Source organism: Chlorocebus sabaeus, chromosome 16 (assembly GCF_047675955.1).
Source record: "Chlorocebus sabaeus isolate Y175 chromosome 16, mChlSab1.0.hap1, whole genome shotgun sequence".
Taxonomy (NCBI): Eukaryota; Metazoa; Chordata; class Mammalia; order Primates; family Cercopithecidae; genus Chlorocebus; species Chlorocebus sabaeus.
This window is the reverse complement of record NC_132919.1, coordinates 51905930-51922517: the sequence shown is the minus strand read 5'-3', so window position 1 is coordinate 51922517 and position 16588 is coordinate 51905930. Positions and strand designations below refer to the sequence as shown.

Below are 16588 nucleotides of genomic sequence, written 5' to 3'. Positions count from 1 at the left end.
CTCCCCTGACCTCCCCCTGACCCAGGAGGTCCCCTGGGAGCTTCCCCTAAGCCTTAGGGTTTCTACTCTACAAAGGGTACAGAGATGCTTAGGAGGGAAGACAGAAGAGAGACGGGAAGGAGGCTCCACAGTTAGAAGAAGAGTGAAAGGTGGTGGTGAGCATACAGAGGCAGAGGGAGGGGGAGGGCTGGGCGTGACCCATGGAGCAGATGGCGTTTGGGGGAGATATAGGAACAGCAGCACCGGGAGTTCAGGGGACTTTGAGGAAACTGTGCCTGGACGCTGTCAGCAGAAGGAGGTGAGTAGTTCTCAGAGGCCGCAGGTGGAGCTGAGGAGGCCTCCACCCCTGTCAGAATGGCGCTCTGCTCCAAGTCTTCCCCACCAAGTTTAGGTTTGACTTAAGGAAAACACAGGGTCCTGCGAGGGTGCCTCCAGGCCTGGGGCTAGGTAGGGTACAGGAAAAAGCGACTCCAGGCCTGGAGGGAGGGCGTCCATTCCCAGCTTTATCACTAAAGGAAAGCGAGGCCTGAATCCCGCAAGCTCTTTACCGCGGGCCCAAGAACACTGCACCCCTCTCCCCCCCCACCTAAGGGCGGGCTGCGAGTTGGAGACCCTGCAGGTCCGCGCCTGCACAGCCCTCGGCCCCGCCCGCTCGTCCAGCTGCCTCGCAATTGGCTGCACCCTCTGGGTCCGAGCCCCCGGCAGAGTAATTAACGAGGGATTAAAGAGATTTCCAAAGTCAACAGAAAAATCGATGGGCCGCGGAGCCCGAGCGGCGGCTGCGCAGTCCCGCTGGGGGAGGGCGTCGCGGGCATCGGTCTCACTTGGACGGACGATCCGCTCAGCGCCTGCAGTCGGTGGTTAGCCCGCGGCGATGCCTGCCCCGGCCTCAGGTAAGCCGGGAGCGCTGGCGGAACTTTCCCAGCTTGCGCACCCCAGACACTGGCACATACTACACCCCCAAAAGCGGGGTTCACGAGCAGGAGATGCAGGGATTGGAACGGGAAAGTGGGGTGACTGTGGAGAGGTCAACTCCCTTTGATCTGAGGCCGGCGCCTCTACCCGCCCCCCAACCCGGGCTCCGCGTCCCTACTCCTTTCCGTGGACCCGGGGGGCACAGAGGGCCGCAGGGCGCGGCTCCTCCCGGCGGGGCCCACACAGCAGAAAGCGGGCGCGGAGGCCTGGGGTGTGGGGTTGGTTGGGGCTGTCTGGACGCCGGGTCTGGGGCACGCACGAGGCGTCTACCCCCCGCCCCGCAGTCCCTAAAATGGCTCGGAAGGAAATCCCGAAGGCGTCCGAACTAGCAGCCTCCTCCGAGCCGGCCCTGCGTTCCTGTGCCGGGCGCCGGGCCCGACGGCTCCGCGGCTTTCATCACCGCTCCAGCCGAGACCCACAAACCAGTCCGGTGTCCCCACCCTCCCTTGGACTGGCGTCGCGCCCAGGGGCATGCCAGGAGGCAGCAGAGTCCTGCTTGTCAGTTCCAGGCGCCCTTGCCCTAGCTCTCTGCCCGAGACCCCTACAAGGCCACTCCAGCCCCCTGCCCAGCCCGGGACGAAATTTGCTCCTTTGAAGGCTCACTCCAGCGGCCTTTGGAGGGTTGGACCCCAGGGTGGGAGACGGGGAGGCTGTCAGGGCAAAGACCCCAGAGGGAGAGAACCTGGAACCTTGTCCACCAGTGTCCCCTCCAGGCCTCCAGTCTGAATAAAATCCACCCTTGAAATTCACCAGTAATCCCAACCCTTCCCAGCTCTCCAGGACCTCAAAAGAACTGGAAGGAAATGCAGAGATAACCAACACTGAGCTTTCTGGGCGCCAGGCATTACAGGCATTACTCTACCTGTGCTGCTTGCATGTATTAAATCATGTCATTCTGACAAAGCCCCTATTCGGCATGAATCCCTTTTCTTTTCTTTTTCTTTTTCTTTTTTCTTTTTTCTTTTTTTCTTTTTTTGAGACAGGGTCTAACTCTGTCCCCCAGGCTGGAGTTCAATGTCGCGATCACAGCTCATTGAAGCCTCAGCCTCCCAGGCTGAAGCAATCCTCCCACATCAGCTTCCCGAGTAGCTGGGACCACAGGTGCATGCCACTACACCTGGCTAATTGTTTGGTATTTTTTGTAGAGACGGGGTTTTGCCATGTTCCCCAGGCTGGTCTCCAACTCCTGGGCTCAAGGGATCCGCTCACCTCAGCCTCCCAAAGTGCTGGAATTACAGGCATGAGCCACTGCAGTCAGCCTCATTCAGGAAGTCTTTATTGAGCATCTACTATGCACCAGCTACTATTCCATAGTTCTGTATCCATTTTGCAGATGACAACACTGAGGCACAGAGTCTAAGTAGCTCTCTGTAGTAGTCTCAGTAGTCTAAGATGACAGAGGTAATAAGTGCTGGAATCTGAGCTCTTGATCATTAATCTACCCCGCTTCAGGGCCGGAGGAGAGGGTGCAGGTTTGGGGGAAGGGGAAATAAAGCAGTTAGAGTTGGGAGATGTGGAGCAGGGAGGCATCCCGGTGAGACCCAGCCTTGCTCAATTTGGGTGGGGGAGCTTAGGAGGGAAAGATAAAGATCATCTGGAGTCTCCTCCCCAGCCAGCCTGGAAAGAGTTTAATGGGAAGGGTCTCTGTCCACAACTCTGGTGCTGAAAATTCCCCAAAAGATGCCAGAGTCAGTTGGCAAACACTGGGTGAATGTCACGTCTGCGCTAGGTTTGGGGGGGTCTGAGTTAAGCAGGACCCAGTCTCTGTCCTGGAGGAGTTCCAGGCCTTAATGGGAGCTAGCCACACCCACAGCACACCAAACAGGGCACACCTACTCTCAATAGAGGGTGGGACTGAGATACAAAGTAGCACCAGAAGGCTTAGGCAGAGACAAAGCCTTTCCAGGTGGGTGGGGAGGATGGGCGAATGGCCGGGGGTGGGAGGGGCAGAAAGAAGAGCAGTGTCCAGGAGGGATGGCAGGAGGCAGGAGACCACGGGAGAAACAGAGAACTCTCTACCTGGGCCTGGGTGGATGTGGGAGGCAGATGCCTTGAGTACGGCAGTGGAGGTGGGTGGGGACAGGGAGGAGACAGAACTTGGGCAAAGATGACAGAGTGGACTGGGAAAGAGGAGAAAATAATTTATAGAATCTTGAAAAGGGGCTCAAGTTTTAGTGCTCCATCTGCCCCAGAAGAGAACAGCAGAAAGTATAAATATGGAGCAGGTGGAGAATGGGAGAATATGCCCAAGGAAGAATGGGAGCCTGGAGAGGTTGCATTTTCAAGCCAGATATGGTGAGGGTCTTCTGCTGTTGCATAGAGGGCACGTCTGAAGCTCCTGAAGCCCAGGGTCTCAAGGGAGAGACAGAGCAAAGCACAGCTAATGGAAGCAGAGGACAATGGGTGGTCAGTGTGGGGTGAGGTGGGAGTGCTGACGAGGGAAGGCCGCAGAGAGGAGGCGGGGTCTCTGCCAAGTCCTGAAGTACAAGCTAGAGTTACCCAAGGGGCAAAAGGGGTAGGCATTAAAGGCAAAGGATAGGGTGTGAGCAAAGACTGGGAGCATTCCAGGAAGTGCAGCAAGATGGTGTAGCCCAAGGAGAGGGGAGTAAGGTCTGAAGACAATGCTAGAGGGGTAAGTTGAAGCCAGACGAGAAAGCAGCAGCAGCTACTCTGCCTTGGGCAGAGAACCTGGAACCTTGTCCAGGCCCACACTAATCATATACCTCTCATTTTGAGAGGCCATGCAGGCTGTGTCAGCAGTTTGGACTTTATACTGAGGGCAATTAGTTGCCTTTGCAGGACTTTCAGTAGGGGAGAGGCACTCTGGGCAAGGAGACCAGTCCAAGAGAGCAAGGATGGGGGCCCAGACTAGGCAGTGGTTGAGGTCAAGAAAAATCCGTGCCAGTCATGGTGGCTCACACCTGTAATCCCAACACTTTGGGAACCTGAGACAGGAGGATCACTTGAGGCGAGGAGTTCAAGACCAGCCTAGGCAATATAACGCGACGGTGTCTCTGCAAAAAAAAAAAAAAAAAAAAAAAAAAAAAAAAAAAAAAAAAAAAAAAAAAAAAATTAATTAGCCGAGCTTGGTGGCACACGTCTATAGTCCCAACTACTCATGAGGCTGAATCGAGAGGATCACTTGAGCCCAGGAGTTCAAGGTTGCAGTGAGCTATGATGGTGCCACTGCACTCCAGCTGGGTTGCAGAGCGAGACCCAGCTCTAAAAATAAATAAATAAAAATCTAAGAGCAACTTTTGAGCTGGAAGGAACAAGCTTGGGGCCTAAGAGAATGCAAGGGATGAGGGGAGAGGCAAAGAGGGCACCTACTTCTCCGCTAGGAGGTGTGGAGATGGAGATGTCACTCTGAGATTGTGACATTAGGAAGCAAGAGAATGGAAGTAGTGAGCACCTAGAACCCTGAGCCCAGAGCGCGAGGCAGCGGCAGGACAAAGGAAGAGCCTGGGCAGAACAGGGGGTCTCTAGGGAGCCTTCTGGGTCAGCTCAGCCTCTCCACCAGGAGAGCACCCAGAAGCAGCAGAACCGTCCCCACTCTCAACAGTATCTCAGTCCCACCAGGAAGGAGTGTCCAGTGGAGAGCGTATGCTGGACTCAGAGCTGCAGTCATTGGATGCCCCAAAATCTGGTCTAAGCAAGTGGTGACAAAGTGGTTGGCCTACGTGAATGCTTGGGAGAGGTGAGAAAATGGCAGGAGACATTCAGGAAAGGAGGAGGGTAAAAGATCGTGTTTCCTACATTATGCCAGGCACTCGTGGGACTTCCAGGAGTGCGGGGAGGGGCAGAGAAATGGAAGTCAGTTCCTTCAAAGTTAAGGGCATGGCCGTAGTGCTGATCCAGGCCTGCCCATGCTCTCAGCAGACATTGTAAATCAACCCCAGAACCTTTTCCCTAAACCTTTAATGTACTTTAACATTATTTTATTTATTTATTTATGTTTAAACGCAGAGTCTTGCTCTGTCAGTCAGCTTGGAGTGCAGTGGCCCAATCATAGCTCACTGCAACCTTGATTTCCTGGGTTCAAGCCATCCTCCTGCCTCAGCCTCCTGAATAGTTAGGACTATAGGCATAAACCATCATACCTGGCTAATATATATATTATACACACACACACACACACACACACACACACACACATATATATATATATATTTTTTTTTTTTTTTTGTAGAGACGGTGTCTTCCTATGTTGGCCAGGCTGGTCTTGAGTGCCTGGGTTCAAGCAATCCTCCCACCTGAGCCTCCCAAAGTGCTGAGATTACAGGCATCAGCCACCATGCCCAGCCTAAAATTACTTTTAATTACATAAGTACTGTGCTAATTAAAAAAAAAAAAACTAGAACAGTAAAGCCAAAAAGTCTGCTACCCCCAATCCGAGTACCCTCATCCCAGAAGAAACTCCTACTGTGAAATCGATGGGTAGCATCTAGACCAGGAGTCCCCAGTCCCCAGGCTGCGGACCAGTACCGGTCCATGGCCCGTTAGGAACCAGGCCGCTCAGCAGGAGGTAAGTGATGGGGAGGGAGCATGACGCCCTGAGCTCCGCCTCCTGTCAGATCAGCAGTGGCAACAGATTCTCACAGGAGAATGAACCCCATCGTGAACTGTGCATGCAAGAGTTCGAAGGGTTGCCCACTCCTTATGAGAATCTAATACACAATGATCTGAAGTATAACAGTTTCATCTCGAAACCATCCCTCCACCTTCCATCCATGGAAAAATTATCTTCCATGAAACTGGTCCCTGGTGCCAAAAAAGCTGGGGAGGGGACTGCTGGTCTAGACCTTTTAAAAGTAATTGTATTCTCCTGCCTCAGCCTCCCGAGTAGCTGGGACTACAGGTGCCAGCCACCACACCTGGCTAATTTTTTTGTATTTTTAGTAGAGACGGGGTTTCACCATGTTAGCCAGGATGGTCTCGATCTCCTGACCTCGTGATCTGCCAGGAGGCAGAGCTTGCAGTGAGCTGAGATAGCGCCACTGGACTCCAGCCTGGGCGACAGAGCGAGACTCCGTCTCAGAAAAAAAAAGAAGTAATTGTATAGGTTCTTGTACGTTCCCGTAATACAGTATTGTTTCAGATCACACCATTCTTTCTTACCAAGCCCAGACACAGCCTCAGGATGCTTCTCTGCAAAACATTTTAGGCAATCATTTCCCAACCAATCAGAGTCAGAATAAGAGAGGCCACGAACTTGCCCTCCCTGGTGTCGGAAGTGAAATTCCTCCCAGAAGGCGGAAAAACACCGCTGCCGTTTGATGCCAAAAAATCACAGCCCTGGAAACTGACCAGGCACTAGGCAGATGCTCACTTTAGGATCAGGCACAAGTCAGGAAGTGGGGTGGACAGGGAGGACGTGATCCTCACGCCAGTCAAACTAATTCTCCATGTTTATGTGCAGCACAGGGGGCTTCCATAGGGTCTCCTGGTCTGTTTGAACCTCCTCAGGTCCTGTAAGGTAGGTGGGGCAGCTGCTATTAGTTCCAGTGTCCCAACCAGAGAGGCCGCATAGCTGACCCTGGGTCACACAGCGGTTAGGGGCGGGGTGGACTTGAACCCAGGACAGCCTGGCAGCTAACCCAGGACCCTTTCTCCATCTCCAGCCTCTGCTGAGGCTACACCCATGCCTTCTTCAGAAGCACGGGAGACTGAAGCAGCCCCACATAAGGAGAACCGAGCGGATATGGGGGCCAAGGAGAGAGTGGCCACCGACCCGCTCCGGCAGAAGTCCTGGCTGGTGCGGCATTTCTCCCTGCTGCTGCGGCGGGACCGACAAGCCCAGAAGGCCGGGCAACTCTTCTCGGGGCTCCTGGCCCTGAACGTGGTGTTCCTGGGCGGGGCCTTCATCTGCAGCATGATCTTCAACAAGGTGGCCGTCACTCTGGGCGACGTGTGGATCCTGCTGGCCACGCTGAAGGTCCTCTCCCTGCTCTGGCTTCTCTACTACGTGGCAAGCACCACCCGCCGACCACACGCCGTGCTCTACCAAGATCCCCACGCGGGGCCCCTCTGGGTGCGGGGTGAGTGTCAGGGTGCTGGGGTGCTGGGCAGGGGTGGGGAGGGAGAGCCAGTTCCGGGCAGGTGCCAACGCCCGCCCGCACGTCCGGCCAGGTTCCCTAGTGCTCTTCGGCACCTGCACCTTCTGCCTCAACATCTTCCGAGTGGGCTACGATGTGAGCCACATCCGCTGCAAGTCACAGCTGGAGCTTGTCTTCCCTGTCATCGAGATGGTCTTCATCGGCGTCCAGGTGACAGGCTTCTCCCGTCCCCACACCACCGGGGACATACACTATCTACCCATGGTGTGCACACACCTCCCACTACCTGTGCCTAGAAGCAGCCACATAGGCAAATACCTAATGCCCCAGGGTCTTTGCACACACACCACGCCCCTCACACAAGTGTCCACGTCCACACATACCCATGGGTTCCTGCATCAACACACACACCGTGGCACCAAATATAAGCACTTAGAAGTCCAGCTGCCTATGTGTATGTAGGCGTATCCCTGAATATACACTCCCTAGATGCACAAACCTCCTCTTAAGAATATAATCTCGGCCGGGCGCGGTGGCTCAAGCCTGTAATCCCAGCACTTTGGGAGGCCGAGACGGGCGGATCACGAGGTCAGGAGATCGAGACCATCCTGGCTAACATGGTGAAACCCTGTCTGTACTAAAAAATACAAAAAACTAGCCAGGTGAGGTGGCGGGCGCCTGTAGTCCCAGCTACTCGGGAGGCTGAGGCAGGAGAATGGCAGGAAGCCGGGAGGTGGAGATTGCAGTGAGCTGAGATCTGGCCACTGCACTCCAGCCTGGGTGACAGAGCGAGACTCCGTCTCAAAAAAAAAAAAAAAAAAAAAAAAAAAAAAAAAAAAAAAAAAAAGAATACAATCTCAGGGCTGGGCGCGGTGGCTCAAGCCTGTAATCCCAGCGTTTTAGGAGGCCGAGATAGGCGGATCATGAGGTCAGGAGATTGAGACATCCTGGCTAACACGGTGAAACCTCGTCTCTACTAAAAAAAAAAATACAAAAAAGTAGCTGGGCCAGGTGGCAGGTGCCTGTAGTCCCAGCTACTCGGCAGCCTGAGGCAGGAGAATGGCGTAAACCCGGGAGGTGGAGCTTGCAGTGAGCTGAGATTGGGCCACTGCACTCCAGCCTGGGTGACAGAGCGAGACTCTGTCTCAAAAAACAGAACAAAACAAAAAGAATCCAATCTCGATCGGTCGCGTTGGCTCATGCCTGTAATCCCAGCACTTTGGGAGGCCGAGGCAGGTGGATTACCTGAGGTCAGGAGTTTGAGACCAGCCTGGTCAACATGGTGAAACCCTGTCTCTACTAAAAATATAAAAATTAGCCGGGTGCAGCACACGCCTGTAGTCCCAGCTACTTGGGAGGCTGAGGCACGAGAATCTCTTGAACCCAGGAGGCAGAGAGGTTGCAGTGAGCCAAGATCATGCCACTGCGCTCCAGCCTGGGCGACAGAGTGAGACTCTGTCTCAAAAAAAAAAAAAGAATATAATCTCCAACTTCCTCTTAGGTTTATCTTGTTGCCAGGCATTGTGTTGGGTGTTTTGTTCCCACCGTCTTATTTCCCCAACAAGAAGGCATTTCCGTAAAGGGTGGGATTTTTGATCCCTTTTCACAGTTGAGGCAATTAAGGCTCAGAGATGGTTTGCCACTGACTCAATACCACACAGCAAGAAGCAGTAGAGCCAAGATTCCGACCCAGTCTTTCTCCTTGTGTCTTTCACTGTAAATACACGCATGCGCCCCAGGAATTCGCACTGTGGTCCCACCACCTCCACCAGCCCCTGGGCTCAAGGCCTTGTCTCTTTCAGACCTGGGTGCTCTGGAAACACTGCAAAGACTGTGTTCAGGTCCAGACCAACTTCACTAGGTAAGACTTCTCTCCCTCCCAAACCCTCTGGCCTCTCTGTCCTCCCCACCACTTCCCTGGTCAGGGTGGTCCTGGGGCTATAGGTTAGTCTGGGCTGTGTCCTAGGTGGCCCCAGGGCTGCCTCTTGTGTCCTAGTGCCAGCCTGACACTAGGGAGTAAGTGGTTGGGAGTGAGTGGTTGCCCAACAACAGCGGATGGTGAGGGTTTGGCGCCTGGGGAGCCGGCCAGGGTGTGTGAGAAGAGTGTGGCACTTCCCCCAGATGTGGCCTGATGCTGACCCTGGCCACGAACCTGCTGCTGTGGGTTCTGGCCGTTACCAATGACTCCATGCACCGAGAGATCGAAGCTGAGCTTGGCATCCTCATGGAAAAATACACAGGTATGGAAAGGAGACCAGGTCTTCCTTGCCCTGAAACACACACACACACACACACACGCACACACTACACCCCCTAAAACAGGTGAGGCTCAGTAAGTCTATAGAGTTGGGAGTAAACTCTAGAGGCCAGATTAGGAATCAACAGAAAACTGAAGTTTGCCAGTGGTCCCCATCCCACCCCATCAGGTGCTGACGCCCTGCACCCCACTCCAGGCGTCAGCAAGCCAGCCACTGATCCCGGCTGAGCTAGCCACTAAGTCCTTCAGGTATGCACCCCACCCATGGTATTTGCATTTTACTTGCAAGCAACTCAACAGCCTCCAGGGCTGAAAGAAATGTCTTCCTAATACAATTTTAGGTGCCTGGCTTTATCAATCAGGTGGGACAGAAGATTTCTGGGCAGAAAAATACTCCCAAGATTGTCCCATATGCCTCACCTCCTATCTTAGAGGCTGCATCCCATACCTGACATGGGAACACAGCTCTGTGGGATTGAGCCACACCTGTATGTACATGCCCCACCCCACCCCGGGTGGCATCACCATCACGTCCTGCAGCCCAGCCCTCCCAGCACATCCACACGTTCACATACCCGCTGCATCAGTCACGACACGCCTGTGTACTGTGGGCATTCTGCATACTCTGCTTGCGTTTCTCAGAAAAGCAGTGCAAAGAGAGAATTTTTGCCAAGTGACATCATGGATTTTGATATTATAAAATAATTCAAGGCTGGGCGTGGTGGCTCACGCCTATAATCCCAGCACTTTGGGAGGCCGAGGCAGGCGGATCACCTGAGGTCAGGAGTTTGAAACCAGCCTAGCCAACATGGTGAAACCCTGTCTCTACTAAAAATACAAAAATTAGCCAGGCATGGTGGTGGGTGCCTGTAATCCCCGCTACTTGGGAGAATCTACCCAGCTATTGAGGCATGCGAATCACTTGAACCCGGAAGGCGGAGGTTGCAGTGAGCTGAGATCGCGCCATTGCACTCCAGCCTGGGTGACAAGACTGAAACTGTCATAAAATAAAATAATAAAATAAAACAAAATAAAATAATTCAAGCATTACAAATGAGTAGAAGAACAAGACATACCCATCACCTAGGCATAATAATTATTAACATTTGGCCATATTTACTTATTTTTACTTTTTGCTAAAGTACTTAAATTACAGAAATCATAACATTATATCTCAAAATAGTTCAGTATGCATCTTTTTTTTTTTTTTTTTCTTGAGACAGGGTCTCACTCTGTCACCCGGGCTGGAGTGCAGTGGTGCAATCATAGCTCACTACAGTTTCAAACTTTTGGGCTCAAGCTATCCTCCCACCTCAACTTCCTGAGTAGCTGGGACCACAGGCACATGCCAGCATGCCCAGCTCATTTTTAAAATGTTTGCAGAGATGGGGTCCCACAAAAAAATTCTGAGCCCAGACTTGTCTCAAACTACTGGGCTCAAGTGATCCTCCCTCCTCAGCCTCCTGAAGTGCTGGGATTACAGGCATGAGCCACCATGCCGGGCCAAGTGTGCATCTCTTTAAAAACAGATATATTCCCCCACATGACCACAATGCTATTATGGTTGTTAACAAAATCCTTCAACTTCGTTCTATCCTCTGAATCAATCTATATCCCACTTTCTCTAGTTAACCCCAGAAATGTCTTTTGTTTTGTTTGTTTGTTTTTTGTTTTTTGTTATTTTGTTTTGTTTCATTTTTTTTGAGACGGAGTCTCGCTCTGTTGCTCAGGCTGGAGTGCAGTGGTGCGATCTCGGCTCACTGCAAGCTCCGCCTCCCAGGTTCACGCCATTCTCCCGCCTCAGCCTCCTGAGTAGCTGGGACTACAAGTGCCCGCCACCACGCCCGGCTCATATTTTGTACTTTTAGTAGAGACGGGATTTCACTGTGTTAGCCAGGATGGTCTCGATCTCCTGACCTCATGATCCGCCCACCTTGGCCTCCCAAAGTGCTGGGATTACAGGCGTGAGCCACCAAGAAATGTCTTTTTTTTTTTTTTTTTTTTTTTGAGACAGAGTCTCGCTCTGTTGCCCAGGCTGGAGTGCAGTGGCTGGATCTCAGCTCGCTGCAAGCTCCTCCTCCCGGGTTTACGCCATTCTTCCGCCTCAGCCTCCCGAGTAGCTGGGACTACAGGCGCCCGCCACCACGCCCGGCTAGTTTTTTGTATTTTTTTAGTAGAGACGGGGTTTCACTGTATTAGCCAGGATGGTCTCGATCTCCTGACCTCATGATCCGCCCGTCTCGGCCTCCCAAAGTGCTGGGATTACAGGCTTGAGCCACCGTGCCCAGCCAAGAAATGTCTTTTACAGACATTTTGTTCAAACATGCATTGCATTTGGTTAAATCTAAATCGGTATTTTCCCACTGACCTTGAGACTTGTCAGGTTTCTTCCTCCTGGCAGTGTTTAACTCGCATCCCTCACCCTTACCTTTCCTTGGAATGGGAAGTATGGACAAAATCTTGATTAGGTTCAGGTTAGATATTTTTGGCCCCAGCTTCTTCCAGGTGATGCTGTGTGCTTTGAAGGACAGCAATGCCGAGGTACTAATGACTGATGGCCAGACACTGAGTGCTGCTGAGGCCGATCGCTGGGTTCAGCTGTCACAGCCACGGGTTTTCCCTTGAGCCCAGGAAGTCATCTGTGGAGGTGACCTTTGGCACCAGAGACATCACGTGAGGGTTTTGGGGGTTTCGGTTTTTGGTTTATTTGAGACACGGTCTCACTCTGTCACCCAGACTGGAATGCAGTCATGGGAACATGGCTCACTGTAGCCTCAACCTCCCAGGCTCAAGTGATCCTCCCACCTCCGCCTCCCACATAGCTGGTACTACAGGCATGTGCCACCTGGCTAATTTTTTTGTTTTTGTTTTTTTGTTTGTTTGTTTTTGAGATGGAGTTTCGCTCTGTCGCCCAGGCTGGAGTGCAATGGCACATTCTTGGCTGACTGCAACTTCTGCTTCCCGGGCTTAAGCCATTCTTCTGCCTCAGCCTCCCAGGTAGCTGAGATTACAGGCATGTGCCACCATGACCAGTTAATTTTTGTATTTTTAGTAGAGACGGGGGTTTCACCATGTTGCCCAGGCTGGTCTTGAACTCCTGACCTCAGGTGATCCACCTGCCTCAGCCTCCCAAACCGCTGGGATTACAGGCATGAGCCAGCGCACCTGGCCATGTTTTTTATTTTTAGTAGAGACGAGGTCTCACCATGTTACCCAAGTCGATCTTGAACTCCTGAGCTCAAGCAGTCTTCCTGCCTTGGTCTCTCAAAGGGCTGGGATTAGAGGCATGAGCCACTGCGCCTGGCTGGCATCATGTTTTTAATGCTTTACATAAGCTTGGCATCTCAAGTCTTCAATTCCTCTGGAAAAGAATGGCCATTCTGTGGGATTTCTGATCTCTTTTCTGATCTCCTCAGTTTTCACATCCATAAAATGAGCGACTGGGTGTCTTTCAGCTCTGGTGTATTCCAGGGAATGGGAGGGATCTGTGTAGCCAGTCTCCTCAGAGCAGGGCCTGCCTGAATGTCTGCCCCTCCCACCCTGCCCCCCGCACCAGGCAATGAGACCAACACCTGTCTGTGCCTCAATGCCACCGCGTGTGAAGCTTTCCGAAGGGGCTTCCTGATGCTGTACCCCTTCAGTACTGAGTACTGCCTCATCTGCTGTGCCGTGCTGTTTGTCATGTGGAAGAATGTGGGCCGCAGCATGGCACCCCACATGGGTGCCCACCCTGGCACTGTGCCCTTCCACCTGCACGGGGCCATCTTCGGGCTGCTGCTGGGCCTGCTGGTGCTGTTGGCAGGCGTGTGCGTCTTTGTGCTCTTCCAAATCGAGGCCAGTGGCTCTGCCATTGCTTACCAGTACTTCACCCTCTACTATGCCTTCTATGTGGCTGTGCTGCCCGCCATGAGCCTGGCATGCCTGGCGGGCACAGCCATACACGGGCTGGAGGAGCGAGAGCTGGACACGGTCAAGAACCCTACCCGCAGCCTGGATGTGGTGCTGCTGATGGGTTCTGCACTGGGCCAGATGGGCATCGCCTATTTCTCCATTGTGGCCATTGTGGCCAAGCGCCCACATGAGCTGCTCAACCGCCTCATCCTGGCCTATTCGCTGCTGCTCATCCTGCAGCACATCGCTCAGAACCTCTTCATCATTGAGGGCCTGCACCGGCGCCCACTCTGGGAGGCAGTTCCCGAGGGCCTGGCAAGAAAGCAGGAGGCTGAGCCTCCCCGCAGAAGCTCCCTGCTGGAGCTGGGCCAGGGCCTGCAGCGGGCCTCACTGGCCTACATCCACTCCTACAGCCACCTCAACTGGAAGCGGCGGGCCCTCAAGGAGATCTCACTCTTCCTCATCCTCTGCAATATCACAGTAAGTGACTGGGCTAAGGGGTCTGGGGGATAGAGGCAGCCAGGCAGACCCAGAAAGCCTCACTCAGGAAGGGATGGATCAAGGACACATCTTTTTCCAACTAGCTTGATGCTGCTTAAGAGTGTCCCCCCAGTTCCCTACAAGGTGCCTGGCATGAATGGATGTGCCAAGCACTTGGCTAAGTGCTCTTCGCAAACAAATATATAAGGCTTCTACCTTCCAGTTACTTCCCATCTAGTTGGGAAGACACCACTGAATTCATCATCCCTGGATTCAGTCAAAGGAAGAAATCAGGAAGTACCTGATTTTCTAAGACACTCCTAGTGGAAGATGTTGATAATGGTTGCCCAGTTTCTGGTGGATATCCCAGGTACACCTTTCCATGCAATATCTCCATACCTCATTGAATCATCACAGTAACTCCATGCAACAGACACTATTGCTGTCCCTTTTCACAGAGGAGGAAACTAAGGCTTAGGTTATTGGACCTGCCCAAGTACCCACAGCCTGTAAGTAGCAGGGCTGGGACAACTCAGGGTTATTTGACCCCAAGCACTCAATGCACTGAAAACATACCCCAGAAATGAAACCTCTGGTCCAGGCAGAGGATAAATTGGCTCTAAAGTGCATTAGGAGCTCAGCAAAGGAACTGCGGGTCTGTATAGCCAAGGAAGGCTTTGTGAAGGTTTGATTTGAGCCTTGAGGAATGGGTAGAATTTGGACAGGAAGGTAGGAGGGGGCAGGGGGTCATAACTAGCAGAAATGATGGGGCAGAGTGGTTCACACCTGTAATCCCAGCACTTTGGGAGGCCGAGGCAGGAGGATCCCCTGAGCCCAGGAGTTTAAGACCAACCTGGACAACACAGGGAGACCCTGCCTCTACAAAAAAAATTTAAAATTAGTCTGGACACGGTGGCTTACTGGACACGATGGCTCACAGTGGCTCACGGTGGCTCCCAGCACTTTGGGAGGCTGAGGTGGGTGGATCATTTGAGGCCAGGAGTTGGAGACCAGCCTGGGCAACATGGTAAAACCTCATCTCTACTAAAAATACAAAAATTAGCCAGGAATGGTGGTGCACACCTGTAATTCCAGCTACTCGGGAGGCTGAGGCACGAGAATCGCTCGAACCCAGGAGGCAGAGGTTGCAGTGAGCCAAGATTGTGCCACTGCACTCCAGCCTGGGTGACAGAGTGAGACTCTGTCTCTTAAAAAATAATAATAATAAAAATAAAAATTAGCCAGGCATGATGGTGCATGCCTGTAGTCCCAGCTACTTGGGAGGCTGAGATAGGAGGATCACTTGAGCCCGGGAGGTTGAGGCTGCATTGAGCTGTGATCCTGCCACTGCACTCCAGCCTGAGTGGCAGAGTGAGACCTTATCTCAAAAAAATAAATAAATAAATAATAAAAATAAAAAGTAGCTAGCCAAGGAGTGAAGCCCGAGCTCAGGGTACAGGGTGGGGGTGCCCAGCTTGACAGAGCAGGTGGCACGCTGGGAATTCCTGCTTCTCCCCACACATGGCGGCAGCCCGGGGTCTCCTGACCCATCTGAAGTTCAGGCTGGCCACAGACAAGCTCACGGAGATGGCTGGGGATGGCCAAGGCCTTCTGCAGTAGAGTGAGAAAGATCCGGGGAAAGAAGAGCTCATGCTGAAAGCCCAAGGGTTAGAGGAAGATTGAGTGGGAGGTGGGGGTGGCACGAAGGGGCTGCAGGTTTGGGGGCTGCCTCCCCTGAACTGAGTGCCTTAGGGCACAGGAGAGCCCTTCCCTAACTCAGCACATCCTCTCCCCCAGCTGTGGATGATGCCTGCATTTGGCATACACCCGGAGTTTGAGAATGGGCTAGAAAAGGATTTCTACGGCTACCAGATATGGTTCACCATCGTCAACTTCGGCCTGCCTCTGGGGGTCTTCTACCGCATGCACTCTGTGGGAGGCCTGGTGGAGGTCTACCTGGGGGCCTGAGGCTGCCCACCCCCGGCAGAACCTTGAAGTGCCAAGGCAGGGAAGATGGTAGCCCAGATGCCTCATTCTGAGGTGCAGAGACCAGCCTGAGGCTCCCAAAGCCTCCTGCCCCCCAGAGCCTCACTGAAGGGGAGGGCACGGCCTATAGTCAGAGGCCAAGGGCAGGGGCCTGGACACTGAGCTTCTGATGCCCATAGCCAGGCCTGGGCACATGCCTGCCCCCTGCCTTTCCACCACAACCAGCGAGCCAACGGTGCACCCCAGGAGGCTGGCAGGGGCCCCCTCACGGCTACCCTCTGGGAGGGTCAGACCTACATGACCGAGTCTGGGGAGCTTAGCGAGGGGCGCCCCTCTCCAGCCAGGCCTCAGGGGTCTGTCCCCTACTGCAAGAAGAGCACCTGGTCCTAGTGTGGCTCTGGACATCCTCAGAGCTCAGAGCTCCGAGCTGGGAGGCCAGCTCCTTTCCCCACACACCTATCTCCTAATGAGCTCATTCATTAGGTGCCAGGCAGGGTTCAACAGCTCTCTCCTGTGGCATAAACCCTGTTTGTTTGATCGATTTTTTGCATTCAGGCTTGTGGCATTTGTTGCAGGAACAGAACTGCTCCTTCGGGCATGGTGGGAAGGAATGGTGCTTTTGGGTAGGGCTGTGGGGCTGGGATAGTCCTGCTCCTGGGACTGTCCTCCTGGGCCAGGAGGGTCACCCAGTTCTTCCTTGGTCTGATCCAGGGGAGGAGGTGGGAGAGACAGGTCGGGGCTCGTGTCTCTCCACCCCCACCCCTCCCCAGCACACCCTGTCTAGGACAGAGCCCCCAGTGACATTCTGCAGCTGGCTCTCCATGCAGGCTGTGGCCCCTGGCTGATCTCCTGAGCCATCAGGTGGGGCAGGAATGGAAGGGAAAGGGCAGGTGTGGCAGGCCATCCATCTCCCTGAGCCCAGTGCAAACAGCGGGCTCTGCCT

General features: G+C 53.4%; 1 protein-coding gene across 1 annotated transcript; it reads left to right on the top strand.

Annotated features, from left to right (window-relative positions):
* Nucleotides 1-754: 754 nt before the first annotated feature.
* OTOP3 (otopetrin 3) lies at nucleotides 755-16085 on the top strand. Its single transcript, XM_008011807.3, has 7 exons — nucleotides 755-860; nucleotides 6630-7013; nucleotides 7105-7241; nucleotides 8834-8892; nucleotides 9153-9271; nucleotides 12845-13659; nucleotides 15457-16085. Exons 1-7 carry the CDS (start codon nucleotides 755-757, stop codon nucleotides 15625-15627), a joined length of 1791 nt encoding a protein of 596 aa, XP_008009998.1. The 3' UTR covers nucleotides 15628-16085.
* Nucleotides 16086-16588: the final 503 nt, after the last annotated feature.

Coding starts and splice junctions, on each gene's coding strand:
- OTOP3 (XM_008011807.3), top strand. CDS start 755: ATGGGCCGCGGAGCCCGAGCGGCGGCTGCGCAGTCCCGCTGGGGGAGG. Junction 861..6,629: donor CTCAGCGCCTGCAGTCGGTG/GTTAGCCCGCGG, acceptor TGCCTTCTTCAG/AAGCACGGGAGACTGAAGCA. Junction 8,893..9,152: donor GTCCAGACCAACTTCACTAG/GTAAGACTTCTC, acceptor CACTTCCCCCAG/ATGTGGCCTGATGCTGACCC.